This window comes from Halichoerus grypus, chromosome 8 (assembly GCF_964656455.1).
Source record: "Halichoerus grypus chromosome 8, mHalGry1.hap1.1, whole genome shotgun sequence".
Lineage (NCBI taxonomy): Eukaryota > Metazoa > Chordata > Mammalia > Carnivora > Phocidae > Halichoerus > Halichoerus grypus.
In genome coordinates this window covers 43,139,163-43,162,585 of record NC_135719.1, presented here as the reverse complement: position 1 = coordinate 43,162,585, position 23,423 = coordinate 43,139,163, and the positions used below count along the sequence as shown (strand labels likewise).

Here is a 23,423-nt window from a genome sequence, read left to right as displayed (position 1 = left end):
ATTTTCTTCCATTCATCTCAAAACTGTTTCCTAATTTCCCTTGTGATTTCTTCCTTGATCCACTGGTAATTAAGAAGTGTGCTGTTGAGGGGCGCCTGGGTGGCTCAGTCGGTAAGCGACTGCCTTCAGCTCAGGTCATGATCTCAGGGTCCTGGGATGGTGCCCCGCATCGGGCTCCCTGCTCTCCAGGAAGCCTGCTTCTCCCTCTCCCACTCCCCCTGCTTGTGTTCCCTCTCGCTGTCTCTGTCAAATAAATTAAATCTTTAAAAAAAAAAAAAAAAAAAGAAGTGTGCTGTTGGTGTACCTGTTGCTCAGTCGGTTAAAGCATCTGCTTTCAGCTCAGGTTATGATCCCAGGGTCCAGGGATAGAGCCCTACGTCAGGCTCCCTGACCCCTCCCCGCTCCCCTTACTTGTGCTCTATCTCTGTGTCAAATTAATAAAATCTTTTTTAAAAAACTGTGTTGTTGAGTTTCCATATATGTCTTATTACGTATTATTTTTGTTCCTCTTTTATTACTTTCTTCTCTTGTATTAAACAGATGTTTTCCAGTATATCTTACTTTTTTGTCATTTACGTTACCATATTATTTTTTAGTTATTTCCTTAACAAATGCCAAGGGAATTATAATTTGCATCTTATTACAATCAAGTCTGGATTTAAAATTACTTAATTCCAACAGTATATAAAAATGTTTCTCTTATATAGTTCCATTCTCTTCCTCTTCCTTTATGCTGTCACTGTCATACAAATTACACCCTTAAAATGTCATGCCCATCAACGGAGATTTATAATTATTGCTTTGTATGGTTGTCTTTTAAATCAGATTGGAGAAAAAAAGTTACAAAATGTAAAAAAATATATTCATACTATACTTTATACTTAATTCTATAGTTGCCTTTAATGGCGCTCTTTATTATTTCATGTGCTTTCAAGTTACTATCTAGCTTCCTTTCATTTCAGCCAGAAGAACTCACTGAAGTATTTCTTGTGGGGCAGATCTGATAATAATACTAGCTCAGGATTTGTTTATCCACAAACGTCTTAATTTCACCATCACTCTGGAGAGCAGTTTTGCTGAATACAGAATTATTTATTTTAATTTAAATTCAATTAATTAACATATAGTATTAGTTTCAGAGGTAGAGTTCAGTGATTCATCAGTCTTATATAATACCCAGTTCTCATTACATCACGTGCCTTCCTTAATGTCCATCACCCAGTTACCCAATCACCCCACCCACCTCCCCTCTAGCAACCTCAGTTTGTTTCCTATGATCTCTTCTGGTTTGTCCCCCTCTCAGATTTTGTCTTGTTTTATTTTTCCCTCCCTTCCCCTATGATCCTCTGTTTTGTTTCTTAAATTCCACATATGAGATCAAATGATAATTGTCTTTCTCTGATTGACTTATTTCGCTTAGACTAATACCCTCTAGTTCATCCACATCGTTGCAAATGGCAAGATTTCAATTTTTCTGATGGTTGAGTAGTATTCCATTGTGTATATATACCACATCTTTATCCATTCATCTGTCAATGGACATCTGGGCTCTTTCCATAATTTGGTTATTGTGGACATTGCTGCTATAAACATTGGAGTGCAAGTGCCCAATCAGATCACTACATTTGTATCTTTGGGCTAAATACCTCATAGTGCAATTGCTGGGTCGTAGGATAACTCTATTTTCAACTTTTGGAGAAACCTCCATATTGTTTTCCAGAGTGGGTGCACCAGCTTGCATTCCCACCAACAGTGTAAGAGGGTTCCCCTTTCTCCATATCCTTGCCAACATCTGTCATTTCCTGACTTGTTAATTTCAGCCATTATGACTGGTGTGAGGTGGTATCTCATTGATGTTTTGATTTGTGAATACAGAATTCTTGATTGACTTTCTTTTTTCTTTCAGCACTTTGAATATGTCAAGTAGTGCCCTTTAGCCTCAATGGTTCCTGATGATGAATCAACTGTCAATCTTGCTGAGGACACTTTGTACATGAATTACCTCTCTCCTGATGCTTTCAATATTTTCTATCTCAGGACAATTTAATTATGATGTATCTAAGTTTGGATCCCTTGTACGTTGTTGAACTTCTTGGGTATGTAGTCTTCTCATCAAGGAGTTTTTGGCCATTATTTCTTGAAATATTCTTACTACCCCTTTCTCTGTCCTTCTAAACTGCCAGAAATTGGGGTACTTTATTGTGTCCCACAGGTCTAAATGCTCTGTTCATTCTTATTATTTTTTCTTTCTGTTCCTTAGAATGGATAATCTCAACTGATCTGTAGTCAAGTTCACTGATTCTGGCCTCTGCCTGTTCAAATCTGTTGCTGAACTCTTCTAGTGAATTTCTCATGCATATATAAATTAATATTCTGTATTTGGTGAGACATTGTTCTCATACTTTCCTTTAGTTCTTCAGATATGGTTGTCTTTGGACATATTTAAAATAGCTTAAGGACTTTAATAAATTCAAGGTCTGGCTCTCCTCAGCAATACTTTCTACTGATTCCTTTTTTCACATATACAGGTCATATTTTTTTTTGCATGTTTCATAATTTTGTGTAGAACACCAGATATTTTAAATAATTTAACATGGCAACTCTCGAAATCAGATTCTCCCTTCTTCCCAGGATTTGCTGTTTCACATAATTGTTGCTACTGTTTAGGACTTCCCTGAACTAATTCTGTAAAGTCTGTTTGCTGACCAGACAAATCATTACTATTTCTCGTTCTACATCCCAGCCAGGCCAATATGTAGCTTCACTCACACTGCCTACTTATAATTCCACTAAGAACACTGCATGGTTTCCTGATCACCATAATACGCAATTATAACAAATTTATTCTTAAATAGTTAAATTGAATTTTTATTTAAAAGCCTTAAATGGCATTGTGTCCCTCAATCTTGAAGTCTATAAAAAAACAGTCAAATAGATTTTAATTTGATATTATTTGTGCTTGGATGGCTTGATGAAGAAAAAGAATGTCAGGGAAGTCCATAAGAAAATCCAGTATTTTTTAGTTTACTGTGAGGGTATTTATTAGCAATTTAGCTAAGAGACACTAAAATTTTTTTATAAAGATACTCTCAAAGGAAGTGAAGATATATTGTACATCTGTAGTCTACACCTTCTTTCTTCCCTAAAGTATTATCTTTGAACTCTTATTCTCATTCAAAATCTGAACTTGATTACCTTCTGCCTTCCATATATCCCACTTCTACTTAAATAATCTCTAATTCCTATAGTTCATTTTCATTTTGTCTTCATACTATTTATGGTCATTTTAAAAGTTCTAAATCTACTATTTATCCATTTTCAGTTACTCTGTTAGTTTTTATTTTACAATGCTACAATGTTCTAATTTTATGGCACCCTTTTATCCTAAATCCATACAGAAAGAGCAAAAATGCTAAATACTGGCACTGACAGTAATATACTGCCATACAATTATTTCCTGTAACGAATCTGCTCAGTGCCTCAAAATACAAATCAACTACAGTTTTTCTTTTTCTTGATAAAAAGTGAAATTTAAAAAGTTTCTTTTTAAAAGTCTAACTGAGACTTCTGGGTTGTTGGTAATATTCTACTTCTTAATCTAGGTGGTAGTTTAATGGTGTTTTCACTTTGTGATAATTAACTGAGCTATACATTTTGGGGGGCACACTTTTCTGTATGCATGTTATATCCCAAAATAAAACAGTATTCAAAAAGTTTATTATATGGATGCTCTGTGCTGGCCAGAAAGAAAAAATTAGATTACAAAACAAGAAGAATCTAGAAATGATCAAAGTAGAAATGATACAGTACCATTTTGTTGATCATTAATAACATTGTGTATCTTTGTACCAATTGATAATAATAAACACACAAACAGCTTTCACAAATAATATTTTAAATGCCAAAGGAACACAAAAACAATGTGAATGATCTTTACAGAAAGCAGTATTTTCAATAGTAAATACAAGAAAAGTTTCTTCTCAGAGTCAGTTACATCTTAGCAGGATACTTATCAATTTTTAAAATTTTCAAAATTGGTAAATCCATTGTAATGAGTAATAATGTATCTTAAGTTAAAAGAAAAAACTTTTCCTTAAAGCTTTTTACAGAGAGCCTCTTAGAAATAATTTTGTAAAAGGTAAAGCAGGTTTAAGATATTCGTTTTATTTTCCAAAAAACTATATTTCTCCCTATCTACAAAGGCCAGTTTGTACATATTATAATCTGAAAAACAGAAGCTAAGTTCAATTAGCTTTTCCCTCTCATTTTAGAAATACAATCTCCCAAATACATGTATTCATTTGAAATATGTAAAAGCTGAACTTAAAAGTTTTACTGCTAGTGCACATGCCAAAACGCCATATAAGTAAATCTGGGAGTCCTGAAAGTACAGATGTGTCCTAGCATACTTCTACTGAAGCTTCTCTGGACAGAACACTTTATTTTAAATGGCTACATATATATTAGTAAATCCTCACTATGCAGCAATGGTCTATCTAAGGCCAGAGCTACAGCAAGCAACAGTGCGGTTTCCATTAGGTAACAAGTGCTTATGAAGATAAGATGCCTTCCCACAGATTGTGAACTACAGTATTTCATGATTTAAGGGGAAAAGACACAAAAAAAGTATCCTGCTCCATTTGTTTCTAAATTTCAAAGTAAAATCCAATGAACTGAATTAAGGGTAGGAAGAAAAAATTAACATTCACAAACAGATACATGTATTATTACCTGGCTTTACCCCACAATTTTGAATTTTGAAGAAAAACTGCTAATAGTCACAAAATCAGTCAAGAGAAGAAATGACACTTGACTGATTACTGAAGTCAGGTTATCTCCACTAGACTGCCGTACCTCCCATCCCAATTTTTCTATCTCCTGATTTATGCTTCCACATTAATTATGTTTCATCTGCATAAAAACTATTGCATAAGAAGAAAATAAAGAAAGGTATCAATGTTTAATTCTATAAGTAAATGGTAAAGTATCATTTTGTTTAAAAATTTTACCAATGTCTTACTGTCTATTAAATATCAGGTGCTTTACATACATTACTCCTCTCATTATTTATTAATAAAAATGTACCAACACATATATATACACAAACACCATATATTCATTTAACTCAATCATATAAAGTACACTGGAACTAATCAGATCTGAAAATGATGTTAGGATATGGTAAGAAAACAGAAGAGAACAAAATTATGTCTCTACTCCTTAAGAGAGGTAAAAAACTAAAAGATGAAGTATGGTAGAATACTAATATCTACTGCTTACCAGTTTTTCTCTGAATGTGTCTTTTCCCAGCTTCCCTGAAAGCAACCATGGCTCTGAAAAAAGCTCTGAGAACTGCCCATCGGAAAACAGCTACGGGATCAATTCCAATCATCCCAGAGATAAATGCATTCTTGCTACTTCTTAGAAGAGCTACAATGTCAGGGCGCATGTGATCAGTATTTTTTTCCCGGAAATCCTACATGAAAAAAGTACCAGTGTTATTTTTGAAAAAATTATTGAACCAAGAAGATAATGGGTGACATGTTTGAAAAGTGGCTTAACAAGGACTATAGAAGTGATTTCTGTTCTAGGTAGCTAACTGGACCAGATACCTTTTATAAAGTCCCAGCCAACCCTAAAACTATTGAATTCTGTAATACATTTAAATGACAGTGAATATTCCACAATTTTATTGCAACTTGTTAAACAGAGAGCCTCTCTGAAGGGGTATCACATAAAATGACCAGACATGAGAAGACAAGGAACAGCGTTCCAAACAAAGAGAACACAACACCTACTACCTATAGGTGGTAGGACAAGTTAGGAGACAAGCAGTAAGACCAGGGGCTGGAACATTCTGGGCAAGGGTGAGAGTGGTGGAAGATTTGGCAAATAAATAGGCTATGCAAGCCTGAGTTAGGAGTTTGTAGATTTTATTCAAGTATAAAGGAAAGCCAATGGAAGCTAAATGATGTTTTATAAATACCATGGATGCCGCAGAGGGAATGAATTTATTGAAAGAATGGAAAAAGGGAGACTAACTATTGCAATATTCCAAATAAAAGGTGAAGGTGACCTAGATTACATTGGTGGTAACAGCATAAAGGGAAAATAATTATTATATTTGGGATACGTTTTGGAAGTAAGGCAAAGAATTTGCTGGTGTATTAGAGCATGGTGAGAAAATGAGGGAATAAGGTTAACACCTATATTTTGGGTTTAGGGAACTAGGTAGAGGTGCCATATTGATATGGAGAGAAGTCTAGAGAAAAGAGAAGGTTTACAGATAGGAAATGAGATCAAGAGATCAGTTTTGTGCAAGTGAAGTCTGAGATGGTGAGGATATCGATAGTAGCAAGCAACATTTATTGAAAGGTTAATATGCGTGTGGCACTCTTCTAAGCATTTTACATGTGTTATCTCATTTAAACTCATTTCATCCACCTAATAACTGCTTGAGACAGATATTATTATCATTATTCCTATTTTACACTTGAAGAAACTCAGTCACAGAGAGATTAACTATCTTGGCCCCTATCACACAGTAAGTAGAACAGGGGTTCAAAGACAGCCACTCATTACCACTATACTATATCTGCATACAGACATCAAGTAGGCAGACGAATATATGTGCCTATGAGTCCTACAGGGGCTTCAGAAAATATATGTATTACCTAAGGACTATAAATAGGCAGTACAAACCACCTGCCAATGGGGGATGGAGGGGATATAACAGAAGAAAATGGGTTAAAATATCCCACAGAACGAAAAGGAGAACAAAAAGTTTACATTTGTGGAAGAAGGTTCCAGACTGATATGTATAGTCTTGGCATTCGGCTGTAACCAAACCCAGATAAAAGGATTAAAACTTGGTAAGTAAATCACTCAGAGTTGGTGCAACTTCACAGAACAGCTCTAACTCAGAATTCTATGAGGAGCATGCCTGGTATGATGTTTTCCAGAAGGCAGTTTGGAGTCCTTTAGGAGTTTCCTTTCCTACTCTTTGTTCTCCTAAGAACAGGGGAAAAGGAGAAACAAGCCAGAAATCTTGGTCCTTGGCTTGTCCCTAAACACCCTTTGAGCAAAAGTATGTATTATAAAAGTTAATAAAACTGATTAAAAATTTTCAAATCCAAATCACCACCACCACCATCAGCAGCTAATACCTACCAAGGGCAAACAAGATGTCAGGCACGAAGTTAAGCACTATACATAACTTATTCAATTCTAACAATTACTTAATAAAGCAGAATAATTACAAACCATACTTTAGATAAATAAACAGAAAGATAAAGAAGCTTGACAAAGGTCAAACATAATAAGTACTACAGGAACTGAAACATGTGTCTGTTCTACACTGAAGACCAGCGCATCCTATTAACAACTATACCGTACAAAGTAAAATTCTAGAATTCTTTCCCATGATGAGTGTCAAATGTTGATGGAAACCTTTATTTTCCAAATGTAATGATCTCATCTGTCTTCATAGTTCTGTATTTCTAAGTACATTTCATAAACTAATCCCATCATTCTTATTGAAAATTTTCTCTTAGTTTCTATTAACAATACATTTTGTGATTTACTACTTACCCTATTGCTGGTTCCATATTTGAAATTCTTAGGGTTTGCTCTTACGTACTCTTACAATTTTCACTCAATCATCTAACATCAGGTGATCGCTACCATAGTAATGGCTTTAAACACTATCTATATGATGAGGCCCAATCTATATTTCCAGCTCAGACCTTTCTTGTTATGTCTGAGATCCATTTATACATCTTAAAGGTACCTCAAACTTGAAAGAGAACGCGTAAGACTAGTATTACTTAAATGTTTGGAAGCATTTGCCAGTGAAACCATATAGGCGTGGAATTTTCTCTGAGGGGAAATTTAAACTGCTGATTCAAATTATTTAACAGAAATAGGAGTCTCAGGTTTTCCTATATTTCTGGTGTCAGTTTTGATGTGTGTTTTTCATGGAATTCTCCATTTTATCTATGTTGTCAAATTTATTGGTAAATATGTTCGGACCCTTTTTAATATCTGCTGAGTACGTAGTTTTCTTTTCCGATATCTGTATTTTTAAAATCTTTTTTTCTATTACAGATTATTTTCTATTACCTTTTATTATCTTCTGTTATCTTTTCAAGGAACCAATTTTTGACTTTGTTAATTTCTCTATTGCATGTCTGCTTTCTACTGCATTAATTTCTAGTCTTCCCTTTATTATTTCCCTCTAATTTGGGTGGGGGGGTTAATCTGCTGTTCTTTTTTCAGTTTCTTGAAATGGAAGCTTAGATAATTACTTTCAACCATTTTTCCTAATATATGCATTTAAAATTATAAATTATTGCTTTAAATGCATCCTACCAATTGCTACAGATTCTGCAAATTTTAATATGTTGTATTTTCATTAATGCTCAGTTTAAAATTAGCATTGTAGGGGCACCTAGGTGACTCAGTTGGTTAAGCGTCTGCCTTCGGCTCAGGTCATGATCCCAGCGTCCTGGGATCAAGCCCCTCGTTAGGCTCCCTGCCCAGTGGGGAGTCTGCCTCTCCCTCTCCTCCCCGCTGGTGCTCACTTTCGTTATCTCTGTCTCTCTCTCTCTCTCAAATAAATAAATAAAATCTTTAAATATAAAAAAATAAATAGTAAAATTAGCATTGTAATTGTGATTTCTTTTTTGATTCATGGGTTACATAGAAGAATTGTGTTTAAACACTTAAAGACTGTCTAGCTATCCTTATGATATGCCAAGTAGGTCAGTTTTTAATAATCCTATTCAATTTTTTAGTTTTTACTGATTTTGTGTTTTATTCTGTTAGTTACTAAGAGATATGTATTAAAAGCTACAACTAGATGGATTTTTCTAGTTCATTTTTGTCCTCCCTTTGGGCTTTATATATTGAATCAAATCATTAAGTACATACAACTTTTGATGATTGTGTCTTCCTATCAAACTGGCCCCTTTTATTGGTATGAAATGTGCCTCTTTATCTTTAGTAATACTTCTTGCCTTAAAGTCTACCTGTCTGATAATAATTTCTTTTAGTTAGGGTTTGGGTGGTATACATTTTTCTATCCTTTTACTTTCTATATATATTTTTTCTATATATATATTTTTTCCATTAATTTACTTTCAACCTATCTAAGGATGATTAATCACAGGCACAAGTGTATATATTGTATGATTCCATTTACCTGAAATATTGTAATAACAAGTAAATCTAAGGACAAAAAATGAGGATAGTGGTTATTACTAAGTGGGGGAGAATGAGTAGGGAAGGGGCATGACAGAAATCTGTACACTTTAGATTTATGCACCTAACTGTATGATTTTACAGCTCGTTTTCTTGTTTTTGTTTTAAACTGCATTTTAAAATCCTTTTTTTAAATTGAGATAACTAACATATAATGTATAAGGTATACAATGTGTTGATTTGATACATTTATATACTGCAATATGACTACTACTATAGCATTAGCTAATACCTCCATCAGGTCACAGAACTATTTCTTTTCTGTGGTAAGAACATCTAAAATCTGGTCTCTTGGGGCGCCTGGGTGGCTCAGTCATTAAGCGTCTGCCTTTGTCTCAGGTCATGATCCCAGGGTCCTGGGATCGAGCCCCGCATCGGGCTCCCTGCTCCACGGGAAGCCTGCTTCTCCCTCTCCCACTCCCCTTGCTTGTGTTCCCTCTCTCGCTGTGTCTCTCTCTGTCAAATAAATAAAATCTTTAAAAAAAATAAAATCTGGTCTCTTAAGAACTTTGAAGACAATGCTATTATCACAATGTTAATTATAATCATAATGCTGTGCATTAGATCTCCAGAACTTATTCATCTTCTAACTGCAAGTTTGTATCTTTTGCCCAATATCTCAATTCCCCCAGCCCCCAGCCCCTGAGTATCATGATTTCACTCTATTATTCTTAATGTTTGTTCTAAAATCTGTTCCTTTCTGCCTTTTCCATCTCGAAATAACACCTCAAATTCACCCATCAGCTAGAGCCAGAAGTCACTTACTTAGCTAGGATCCATCAATCAGGTTCTACCAATTATACCTCCAAAATATATCTCATAATCATCTACATTTCCTCCATCTCTACTGCCACCCCTGCGGTTCAGTTTACCTTAACATTTCACCTCAACTATTAAAAAAAGCTCCTAATTGATCTCCCAGCTTCCATTCTTCATCCTCTGCTGTTTCTTCTCCTCAAAGTAATCAAAGCAATCTTTTAAAAACACAAATCACAACCTGTTTAAAATCTTTTCATGGTTCCTCATAATCATTTCAATAAAAACCAAACTCATTTAACTTGATCTAAAAGCCATGAAGAATTAAATTGCTATTCATTCTCTAAATTCGTTTCATTCACTATCTCCCTTGCTTACCATAATCTAGTAACACTGACCTGTTTTCAATTATTTTAAGATATTAATTCTTTCCTATCTCATGGCCTGGAATATTCATCATCCCAACTCCTCACCAAGGTGACACTTGCTTCAGGTTAACTCTCAAAATTTAAGCTCTCAGAGGGATATTCATGGATCTCCAAATTCAAAGTCCACTATTTCACTACTTTCTTTCCTAGAACCCATTCATTTATTTATAGCAATATCCCATTTATCCATATTATACACACATGCGCACGTGCTTGTACATACTGAGCCAAGAACATGTCTGCCTGGTTTATCACTAAATCATTCCAAACACCAAGCACAGAGTCTGACACATAGTCTGTATTTAACAGGTACTTCGTGAATAAGTCAATCATTTGCAAATGAATGAGTGATTTTAGTTGTGACTCTCACCTCAAGACCCAAGAGAAAATATATTGCTCCACTATTCTCCACACCATCACTGCCTTGCCTGGGAAATTATCTTAAATGACAGACTTAACACCAAGTGGTTGAAGGGTAACAGGCTCACTAATTACAAATAAGAAATGGCCACAATTATGAAGATTCCCCTCCACAGGAGTGAAAAGTTTCAATCTATTCATTGGAGTGCAAGCTCACAAATACCTAATGGTGCATAAAGACATGAAGCCTCTGTTAAGCCTCATGGGTGCAGAGAAGAGAAAAATTCAACAAACTACATAATGAAATACTAGGTTCAAGATATACTGATGCTATCTATTCTTCAGATTGAAAAAAAGTATTGGAAGGGACTGATACTGAGTTTATCTATAGGAGGAAAACAACAAAAATATCACATAAAACAGTAATGTGTTGCAAGGTAGAATCTGAATGTTAGTAGTATATAAAATGTCTCCAACTGTTACTGATCAAGAGCCTCCATAAATTACAGAGAAGGCAGTGTGACAGGGATGATAATACATACAGTAAAGAAAACACTTTTACCCTGAAGGCATATTAATGAGAAATTTACTGACCTTTACCCCATATTTTACTTTCCCAGCATAATGCTTTATGATGAAAGCAGGCTCCATCACGGCTGGAAATTCAATGTAAGAATTCTCTTCATGCTGATGCTTAAATTTATCTAGCAATGTTTGATTTGTAGCCTGTGGAAAGCTGAATTAAAAACAAAAAACAAAAACACACACACACACAAAAAAGATGCAGCTGTCAATACAGTCTTTTTTTTTAATACATTATAATTACATTGCCATCTAACACATTTATAGCAAATTACAATGAGTTTTCACTTATATTATCTAATCTGATTCTCTTAACAAGCTAAAAAGTGAGTATAAGAAGGACTGGTGTTTTATTTATTTTTTTTTTTTTTAAAGATTTTATTTATTTATTTGAGAGAGAGAGAATGCGAGAGAGAGAGCACATGAGAGGGGTTAGGGTCAGAGGGAGAAGCAGACTCCCCGCCGAGCAGGGAGCCCGATGCGGGACTCGATCCAGGAACTCCAGGATCATGACCTGAGCCGAAGGCAGTCGCCTAACCAACTGAGCCACCCAGGCGCCCCAGGACTGGTGTTTTATAGATAAGAGATCAAAAGTCACGATTTGCCCAAACTCACACTTTGCAAGTAGCAGAACTAAGAAATTAACTCAGGTCTTTAGATATTTAGCTCAGGTTGCATTGTGTGCCACTTCTGTAATACCCATAGGATAATAAAACTCAAATGATACATTGTTGGGGCCAAGAACTTCCAAACAGAAAATGATCTCTCAATTTGGACAGGTCTTAAGTCCATAGTCATCTTCTGTTTTCCTATTTCTTCATATACAAATTAAGCAGCAATTTTCTTACCTATACCAGTAACTACATAATTTTATACTATATCTATTATTATCTCAAATATGTCTCAATGGTTTATACTCATTGATGAACATTTCATATCTACTTATTAAGAAATAATTACATGATAGCAAATACAGGAATATCAAAGTTTAGAGGGCACCTGGGTGGCTCAGTTGGTTAGGCGGCTGCCTTCCACTCAGGTCATGATCCCAGGGGCCTGGGATCGAGCCCCTCATCAGGCTCCCTGCTCAGCGGGGAGCCTGCTTCTCCCTCTCCTCCCCACTCATGCTCTGCCACTATCTCTGTCTCTCTCTCAAATAAATAAAATCTTTAAAAATTAATTAATTAATTTCCAACTCTTGGTTTCAGCTTGGGTCATGATCTCGGGGTCCTGGGATTGAGCTCCATGTCAGCTCTGCTCTCAGCACCGTCTGCTTGTCCTTCTCCCTCTTCTCCTCTCTCACTCTCCCTCAATCTCTCTCAAATAATAAATAAATATTTTTTTTAAAAAGTTCAGAAAAGAAAAAAATCACTAGTGGTGGGAATAATGGGAAGATTCAAAGAAGATATAGGAGGCAATTATGAGCTAAATGTTAAAGGTTGGGTAGGAGTTTCATATAGAGGAAATATCATTGACAGAAAAAGGAGAAAGCAAGTATCTTTCAGAAAAGTTTCATTTAATCATAATTGAAATAATGAGAAATAATGTGACATGAGGTTGCAAAGATGCTGAATACAAAATCTAATGTGTAGAAATGATTCCAAAATTACAACAGAAATAGTTAATTTTGTTATATGTATTAGAATCAGGAAGGAGAATGGCTTTTGGTGTCAGACAGTAACAGTTCAGATTACCAGTTCTGTATGTGACCTACGGCAAGCTTTAAGAACTAGTTTCCATAAATGAGTACAGTGAGGTATCGCAATGTTAACAGAATTAAATAACACTGGTAAAAACATCTAACACTAGCTGGCATCCTATAGGGAAGACATAAATGTTACCTACTTTCTAACGTTGCCAACACTGCCATTGTCCTATTCATCTAGGCCTGCTTTTGCATTCAAACACTATCCCTTCCTCAAAACACCTTCACCATCCAGCTCTCCCTGTCCATTCCAGAACTCTAAAGCCATTCTAGAATGGACTATAACTCTTGCAATTTGAAACAGAGAGTACAGCGACAGCCTCTACAGTAGTCTCAGTACTCTAATCTTACCTTGTTTCAAGTCACCAAATCAAAATATCAAAATTTTCCTGTAATACTCCTTTAATCATGTGCCTCCCCTACTCAGTAAAATTTATGGATCACCAAGGCAAAGAGACCAAATCCAAGCTCATAAGCCTAGACACAAACTCAACCTCTGCAAACTTATGCCTCACTACTTCACAGCAGGATGCTTTTGGATACTCATCTCATTGTCTCTAAGTAATCCTCTGAGTAATCAAAAAGCTTGTGATTTATTTTTCTCTTACTTTCAAATGGAGAAAATAAATTTTCAAAGGAAGACATATATGAGAACAGTTTTTATTCCAAACAAGGAAAGATGGAAAGAAAAGCTCTCCATATGAGAAAAACTATCCACACTTGTGGATACACACTGCAATATCAAGTAAAAGAGCTTGGAACAGAGACAAATCAGACATTATTGTGCATTTCAAAGCTCTTCCATCTAGTGTTCCCCAAAGGCTATCTGCCAGGAAGCCTTAGATTAGTGTTTCCATGCTTCTTTCTGTGTTTCTTTAGCTCTCAAAAATACCAATACCTAGACCCCATTCCTGTGATTTTACTGAAGTGATGCTAGGGTCATGATGACCAGTACTATTTCCAAGTACTCCAGGTAATTCTTATGAGCAGGCAAGAATGACAAAATGCTGTCCTAAATGAATGCTCTGATCTTAATTTCATTTGTTAAAAGAAGACTGGGGTGGAAGTCAAAGATTCTGCATTTCTAACAAGCGTCAAGGGGCTGCCAGTCCTGCTGTCAACAGATCACACTTTGAATACCGAAGGAAAGACTGGTAACACTCCTAACATCCTGCTCACACCTAACTTTGCTTATTCTACTCCTTTCTAAATTTCATGCTGCATCCTTTACAGTCAAGCTTAAATAACTTGCCCGAGGTCAAACAGCCAAGAGATAACAGAGGAAAGATTAAACAAGACTTCTGACCCATGCATCTAAAGCACTATAAACAACACTGAATGAGGTAGGAACACCGCTAAGGATATATTTCATGTTATATATTCCCTATAGAACAAAACAGTTTTTAGAGGAAACTTACTCAAAGTAGTTCCCCAAACAGCCTTCCTAAATGTGTCTAACTTATTTTCAATCCAGCTCTGGCAGAGAGAAAACATTTCATGCCTTTGCATCTTCTGGGATGTTAAAGCACAGAGCAAAGTGGTCCATTTACAAGAGGAGGTAAAAACAACAGGACTGATACATAAAGCGAAGAAAATAATAATAGAATTTATAAAAAGTTTTTGTGGAGGACTGAATATAGAAGCATAATTGAAGGGACAATTAAAAAGTTATTCAGTCCAGGGGTACCTGGGTGTCTCAGTCAGTTAAGCATCTGCCTTCAGCTCAGGTCATGATCCCAGGGTCCTGGGATAGAGCCCCAAGTAGGGCTCCCTGGTCAGCAGGGAGTCTGCTTCTCCCTCTCCCTCTGCCCCTCCCCACCACTCATGCTTGCTCTCTCTCTCTCAAATAAATAAATAAAATTAAAAAAAAAAAAAGAGGTTATTCACTCTAGTCTCCTACCAACAACAATACCCTGACAGATGATGCAAAAGAATTACTATAATGGAAAATTTTATTACTTTATAAAGCAGCTGCTAATCAGCTCTAATGATTAGAAAGTTCTTTCTTACACTGAGCCAGAATCTGTCTCTGTGTAATTTCCGGCCACATGGCTTACCCCCAGGAACTTCTGGGTAATGGCAGAGTTAATATTCTCTTATTGGGCAATATTTATATCTATGTGAGGTAGCAAGTGACCAGGGAAATATAGTCTTTGTATAATAAGATGTGAACTAAAAATATTTTACGTAAGGAATGACAGGCCAAACAAAAACCCTTTCCTCTACTCATGTTTTAATTACATACTCGGCTATCTCAATTGCTGCTCACAACCACCTTAAGATATATAGCAGACAGCATTATCATTTCTCATCATTTCCTTTTTACATGCAAAAAACTAAGAACGAAGACTATTCAGAGATTTGCCAAAGGTAGCTAACAGAGATGGAATGCAACCCTGAACTTCTGACTCTATAGCCTATTATGGAGAAACATTATAGGACAATACTTCAATGCACAAGCTAATTAGTCAGAAATGCCTGGAGTGTCTTCAAGTCCATCACTTACTATCTATATGATCTTCTTCTAGACTTGCTTAAACTGTGTTCTTTTTGTTATCATAAAATACCTCAAACAAATAAAACTGCTTAATATTTTGACATCAACCATAATAGTTCTCAACACTGAATATCAAAATTACCTATGAAGCTTTCCAAAATAAAATACACCAGAGGTAAGGTATGTGAGCAGTTAAGAACCACTAACCTTACAATTTTATAAAAGATAATATATGTTGTAGGGCATATAGAGCAATGCAAAAAAAACTTTTACACAACTTTGTACATAAAATATTTTTGTATTAATTGCATTTTAATTCATTTAGATTAATGGAAATAGTCTATATGTTTATGGCATATTAACAGGGTGACATACAACTTACCATACAAACCAGGATATTTGGGAGTTAAAGTAGGCACCTTTAATAACTAAACTGGACAACAGGCATAAACTTTAGATTGTCCCATTCAAACCAGATGATGTATGGTCATCCCACCTATGATAGTTAATCCCCAATATTTTATATCTTACTTCAGTGGGTATAATGGTTATAGCTAGAAATCAAGTGACCTAATTTAGTTACTTAATATTTTAGTGAAGAGTGACAGAAAACTCACATACTCTCCATCACTTCAGTTTCTCCAGTTCTAGATTTGCCATCTTATAGGATAACTATAAATAATACTTTACAGAGTACTAAAAACACTCTGGAGGATGCTATATGAAGTTTTATTTCTGAAGCTTATTCAGCTTATGTTTGGTATACTACACAAGGATGTCAAATACTTGGCATATGTTGCTACTTTCCACCTGCACAGCTGTGGCAGACATCACTAATCTATCATGATATTCTTTTCTACTGAACATGAAAACTACAAACACATCTCATATAAAACTCAATTCAAGAAGAGAGGAATATGCAACAATAAAAAAATATGCCAACAAATTTAACATCAAAGTTACTCTGTAGAAAAATCTGGAAAGACTCAAGGAAAAAATGCATTCAATATTATAGTTTACCCAATTTTCCTAGAAACATACACACACAATAAAATGCACACAAGGGAAACTTTGGCTCCTTATTGATTATGTAAGAAGAAAATTTAAGACTTAAAAAGACATGAAAAGCCCAAATGAAAAGAATCATACTTTTGATTGAAAAGTACTTGCTGAAAGAATCATACTCACTTGCTTTCTTCATCCAAAAGATGGAGCAGACCTGTTGGTTTCTTGCTAATAAGATTTATGCAACAGGTATTATCAATATAATCTATATTGTGCCAGCTGATACCTTCAGTTCTATACTCCTCCTAGGAAATAAATTCACAATTTATTCATCTTGCAGAAAATAATAGGTATATGATAATAAAGACTGAAAAGCTTTTGCCAGGCTTAAAAGAACTAAACTTTTCCCTTTTAAATCACTAAATCTACACAATGGAAGAATGTATAATTTTGGTTATATGAAACCTTCATACAGTATATGTCTATTTTCATTAAAAAGTACATACAATCAAATTTTTTTGTTACAATGCTATGTGTATGCCACTCAGGTGAAAATTTAGGGCTGGATTTGTTTTAGCCGCACTATGTAAGGACTGCACTAAAGAAAAATATAAAATATAAGAAGCCTAATTTCTCCCACATGACCCTAAACCAACAAAAAGGACTGAGTATTTGTTGGATTATCAATAATGAATTTAATGAAACAATGTCTGGGAAAAGTAAAAACCATCACCTCCAGTGATCACTGATATCATATGGAATTCATACATACTTCATTTGGTAAAATAAAACCCTTAGGGGTTTAAAAAAAAAAAAAAAAACCCTTAGAATATGTTAAAAAAAAAAAGTTTCAAATCCAAGATTTTAAAAAGTCAAAGCTCAGGCATTGAACAACTATTCAACTATTAGGCCCCTATTGTTGTTTATTTTTTCTCTGTACTGGGAAATAATCTTATATTCATCCTTGTGATGCTTTTAAACTGTTTTTCAAAACAAGGCCCCTGACAATCTAAAGAAGGTAAGTTTCTACACTGCAAGAATATTTAGGCACCAAGTAAATACCCCAGTCGGCTGATGACTTTAGTATGCACTGATAACGTTCACACACTTCTCTACAAATATAATGGTTTTGCAAATTAGGGATTTTTTAATTTTTATCATTCTTTGGGTATTATTATTATTATTATTAACCTGTAAATAAGACTGGTATACTATAAACTGTAGTTACTCTACTTGGGAAAAGTAAATGTCTGTGCTCACTTCAGCAGCACATATGTTAAAGCTGGAAGATTAGCAGGGCACCTGTGCAGGGATGACACGAAAATTTGGGAAAGGTAAATGCTTAGTTCTCTCCTTTTAATTAATAATTTCACAAGAAAGTAATTGCTATATAAAGGTCACCCTGCACAGTAGTAAGCAAGTTTTTTTTTGTCCTGTTTCTTTTTTGTAGCATGGTTAACAAGCATATGGATTCTTATAAACGTTAATATAGCAGTCCAAAATCCTCCCCTCATCTCCTCTTCCCAATGACAATTCACACCCCCTTGCCAAAGTTAACTATTATCCTAACTTCTAATAACACTGATAAGGGTCGCCTGGGTGACTCAGTCGTTAAGCGTCTGCTTTCAGCTCAGGTCATGGTCCCAGGGTTCTGGGATTGAGCCCCACATCGGGCTCCCTGCTCAACGGAGAGCCTGCTTTTCCCTCTCCCTCTGCCTGCCTGTGTTCCCTCTCTCGCTGTCTCTATCTCTGTCAAGTAAATAAAATCTTAAAAAAAAAAAAAAAACTGATAAGACTCATCTGTTTATAAATCTAATATAAACAGAGCCATACAATATATATTCTTTTCACTTTGCTTTTTTTTTTCACTCAACATTAGTTTCAGAAACACATCCAGGTTGTAGGATGCATCTAAAGTTCATTTATTTTTTTTTTGCATTTTTTATTTTATTATGTTATATCACCATACATTACATCATTAGTTTTTGATGTAGTGTTCCATGATTCATAGTTTGCGTATAACACCCAGTGCTCCATTCAATACGTGCCCTCTTTAATACCCATCACCAGGCTAACCCATCTCCCCCACCCCCTCCCCTCTAGAACCCTCAGTTTGTTTCTCAGAGTCCATAGTCTCTCATGGTTCGTCTCCCCCTCCAATTTCCCCCCCTTCATTTTTCCCTTTCATCTTTTTTTTAACATATAATGTATTATTTGTTTCAGAGGTATAGGTCTGTGATTCAACAGTCTTACACAATTCACAGCACTCACCATAGCACATACCCTCCCCAATGTCCATCACCCAGCCACCCCATGCCTCCCACCCCCCACCACTCCAGCAACCCTCAGTTTGTTTCCTGAGATTAAGAATCCCTCATATCAGTGAGATCATATGATACATGTCTTTCTCTGATTGACTTATTTCGCTCAGCATAATACCCTAAAGTTCATCTATTTTTTTAATCCTTTATTTAAATTCAAGTTAGTTAGCATATACTGTATTACTGGTTTCAGGGGTAGAATTTAGTGATTCATCCGTTGCACAGAACACCCAGTGCTCATTCAATCAAGTGCCCTCCTTAATGTCCATCACCCAGTTACCCCATCCCCCCAACCACCTCCCCTCCAGCAACCCTCAGTTTGTTTCCTAGAATTAAGCATCTCTTACGGTTTGCCTCCCTCTCATTTTCATCTTATTTCATTTTGCCTTCCTTTCCCCTATGTTCATCTGTTTTGTTTCTTAAATTCCACATATGAGTGAAATCATATGGTATTTGTCTTTCTCTGACTTAATGATTTTGCTTAGCATCCATTTTAATTGCTGTAGGGCAGGGGTTGTGGAACATCATATTCACTCATTTATGCTTTATCTACAGCTGCTTTCTCAGTGTTCTAGCAGGATTGAGACCACATGGCCCCAAAATCTTAAAAGACTTATTCGGTCCTTTACAGAAAAAGTATGCCAAATCTATGAAAGAGCATTAGTTCTCAAACATTAATACTCAACAGAATCACATAAAGGACTTATTAAAACACAGACCACTGGGCCCCAGGCCCAAAATTTCTGAATAAGTAGGTACAGAGTGGGGTCCAATATTTGCATTTCTAACAAGTTCTTAGGTGATGCTACCAGTAGGGATAGGAGAACAATACTTTGAAAACCAATGCTGTGCAGTATTTATATGCAATTTATTCACCCACTGCACTACTGATAGACATTACAGTTATTTCTAATTTTTAGCAATTAAAAATGCCATTATTAACATTTGTGCACAAAAGTTTTAGTGTGCATTTATATGCATTTTGAAACTGAAAACACAGGCTTATAAACTACACATGTATAATAACCTCAACAGATACTGCCAAGCAGCTTGCTAAAGTACGTGTACCAATTTATGCAACCATCACCCGTGTATGGGACTTTCCCATGTACAGTATCTCTAATATTTGTATTATCAGTTTTTTTCATTTCGTCATTCTCATGAATGCCTAGGGGTATCTCACTGTGGTTTTAATTTTAATTCTCTGATGACTAATAAGTGAAAAATCTTTTCCTATGTTTACCCTCCATTTGGATGTCCTCACATGTCTATGTTCATAATAAAAACTCTGAGGAAAAATCTCTGCTTTAGTCATAGGGATTCAGTCTATTTCCATTAAGTTGGATATTATTTATAGATTTTTGTAAATGCCCTTTATCAGGAAGTTCCCTTCTATACCTAGTTTGCTGAGGATTTTTTTTTAACATGAATGGTTATGCAATTTTATCAAATGCTTCTATTGAAATAACAGTAAGTTTTTTCCCCGTTTTGTTAATAAATGAATTAAATCGACTGATGATTAGATGTAACACACACCAGAAAAAAACTCCACTTGGTTCTCATATATTATCCTTTTACAAATCTTGCTGGATTTAGTTTGCTAATATTTGTTTAGAATTTTTTAATCTATGCTTATGAGTGAAATTCACTTAAATTTTCACTTCTAATAATATCCCTAAAAGATGTGGATATCAGTGTTATCTTAGCCTCCTAAAATGCACTGTGAATTGTCCCCTCTTTTGCTATTCCACATAAGAATATATGTCAAACTGATACTAATTCTTTCAATGTTGGCAAAATTCACCAATGGAGCCATCTTGGTTTACAATGTTCTTTATGGAAAGGCTTTTAATTACACATTCAATATTTTTAATAGAATCAGATTTTGTATTCTGTGTCAGTTTTGAAAATATTTTTTTCCTATCATTTCATAAGTGTACTTATGGACATAAAGCTGTTTAGTGTATACTATTATCTTTTTATTTTTAATATGTGTAGGATCCACAGTGAAGTCCTCTTTATAACTGGAATTCTGATTATTTATATCACTCTCTGTCTTTCTCTGTCACTCATTTGGATGAATTTCTTGAGGGGTCTTATTAGTCATTTCAAAGTAATACTTTTGACTTTGTTGATCTTCCATGGCATATTTGTTTTCACTCTTACTTAATTTCCTCTCTTATCTTCATTATTTCCTTCTTTATACTTTCCTTTGGTTTAGTCTGCAGATCTTTTTCCAATTTGTTGGGATGGATATTTATATTTATCATTGCTCTTCAATTTTAAAATCTTCTAACAGCTATAAAATTTTCCTCTAAATACACCTTTGGTTACATCCCACAAGTTTTTGGGTTTTTTTTAAGATTTTATTTATTTATTTGACAGAGACAGACACAGCGAGAGAGGAAACACAAGCAGGGGGAGTGGGAGAGGGAGAAGCAGGCTTCCTGCTGAGCAGGGAGCCCAATGCGAGGTTCTATCCCAGGATCCTGGGACCATGACCTGAGCCAAAGGCAGACGCTTAACGACTGTGCTACAAGTTTTAAGATGCAACATTTTCATCCAGTTCAGTATATTTTCTTCAACCTCTAGACTATGTAGAAGTGCATTAATTAATTTTTACCCATAAAGGTACTTTCCAGTTATCTTTTGATTGTTGGTTTCAGGCATAATTTCTTTATGGTATTTAAATATGTATGGTTTCAATCCCTGAAATTTGACCCTTGTGTTATGGTCCAGTATACAAACAAATCTTACACATTTTGTAAATTTGCAGTTATCTATATATGTCAAATAAGTATTTGCTTTAAAAATCTCTTAGGGAAGCCTAGGTGGTTCAGTCAGTTAAGTGTCTGCCTTCGGCTCAGATCACGATCCCAGGGTCCTGGGATCAAGTCCCGCATCGGGCTCCTCGCTCAGTGGGCAGCCTGCTTCTCCCTCTACCTGCTGCTCCCTGTTTGTGCTCTCCCTCTCTGACAGATAAATAAAATCTTAAAAAAAAAAAAAAAAGGAAAGGAAAATATTGAATGCTAGATCCTGTATATGAAAAATCATACAGATAATTTTAGCACTAGGATGATCTCTTCCTCCACTGGACAGTGAATTTGCTCTTGGCAGGTGGCTAAGAACATTAGGAATTCTATCTTCTTTTAACCCAACTGGAACTGAGAAAATTTTAAACTGGGCTTCAGTCCCTCAGATGCCTGATCTATTTCTGGTTTATCTTTACTTCTAAGATGTAACCCTTTAAGGTCTCAAGCAGAAAACCTGTAGGAGTTACCAGCGGGTTCTTCCTTGTTCTTGAATCTGGAGAAAACCCTGCTCATCTTCTCAGATTCTCAAGCCTGGCTCTTTCAGAATCAGCACCTCTCTACCAGAATAAAGAAATGTCTTTAGCAACAAAGCAGTCCAAAAATGCTGGGCTCATCTCCCTGGGTTTCCTTCTTGCAGATATAAGCCCTGTAGAACTTCACTTATTTAGATGTACCCCAATGCCTTCAAATATATTTTGTTCATTCTTTTTAGGTGTTCTGCAAGGCAATTTGGTCAAAATTTCCTAGTCTGACATCCCCAGAAGTGACAGAAACAAACAAACAAAAAAACCTCACTAGATTATAAATGCCTCAGATAAGATCCCTGCACTCCAAATTTTCTGTCTTCAATGCCTAGCACAGTGCGTGACACACAACTGTTATTCAATTTAGTGATGAACCAATGCCTTGAAGAATAATTCTGAGCAAGTAAAGGAAATAAGAGAGCAGTATTATAAATGACAACATTAAATATATTTTCAAATCACAGAAACTTCTGGTCTGTCTCTTATTCCACATTATCTTTACATATAACTTAATTCAGGACTCAGAATCACACAGTCACACTACTTCAACTGGCTTATGGATTATGTCCTTCCCTCCAGGTATTTTACCCTCTCTTCAGTCCATCTTCCACAGTTCAAATCCTCTGCTAAATATACTTCAAATTGCTCCTCATTTTCTAAAAGAAAAATTCCAATCTCCTTTACATGACATATAAAGCCCACAACTATATGACCCGAGGATATTTCATAAACTTATCTCTCTCCCTGTCTCCATTCTTATATCATGTATTTTAGCTATGCTATTTTCAGTTCCTCAAAAGTGTCATGCTGTTTTATGCCTCACAATTTTAAGGATATTGTTACCTTTGTTTAAAATATCTTCTCCCCATTGACAATCTGGTAAACTCAATCTTCTATTCAAAACTATATTCCAGAATCACCCCTGGGAAATCTTAGTAGACTTTTAGGAAGTTCTAATCAACTTCATCCTTTATATCACTACTTTTAACCTGCTATACGATTTTGGCACTCATCATCCTGCAGGGCAATTATTACACCTCTCTCCCATCCTGTCAGACAGGATGGGACATTTTTGGACAAAATTTATTTTAGTATTCAAAATTTTCAAGATGTTTCCTCCCAAAGCATATTTGATAACTTTTTATTTCTATCTTCTTTTTCAAAAAGTTTT

At 35.4% G+C, this 23,423-nt stretch overlaps 1 protein-coding gene and 1 pseudogene across 6 annotated transcripts in view; one reads left to right on the top strand and one right to left on the bottom strand.

Annotated features, from left to right (window-relative positions):
- MYO9A (myosin IXA) overlaps positions 1-23,423 on the bottom strand; it is a 276,785-nt gene that overhangs the window by 151,211 nt on the left and 102,151 nt on the right. For all 6 annotated transcript variants that reach the window (XM_078079137.1, XM_078079139.1, XM_078079138.1 and 3 more), the window contains 3 exons: positions 16,778-16,899; positions 11,400-11,541; positions 5,281-5,476 (listed from right to left, as the gene is read on the bottom strand). In XM_078079137.1, the coding sequence (XP_077935263.1) occupies positions 5,281-5,476; positions 11,400-11,541; positions 16,778-16,899 (460 nt within the window). The remainder of the gene's footprint in view (positions 1-5,280; positions 5,477-11,399; positions 11,542-16,777; positions 16,900-23,423) is intronic.
- LOC118537611 (U6 spliceosomal RNA) lies at positions 17,847-17,941 on the top strand (annotated as a pseudogene).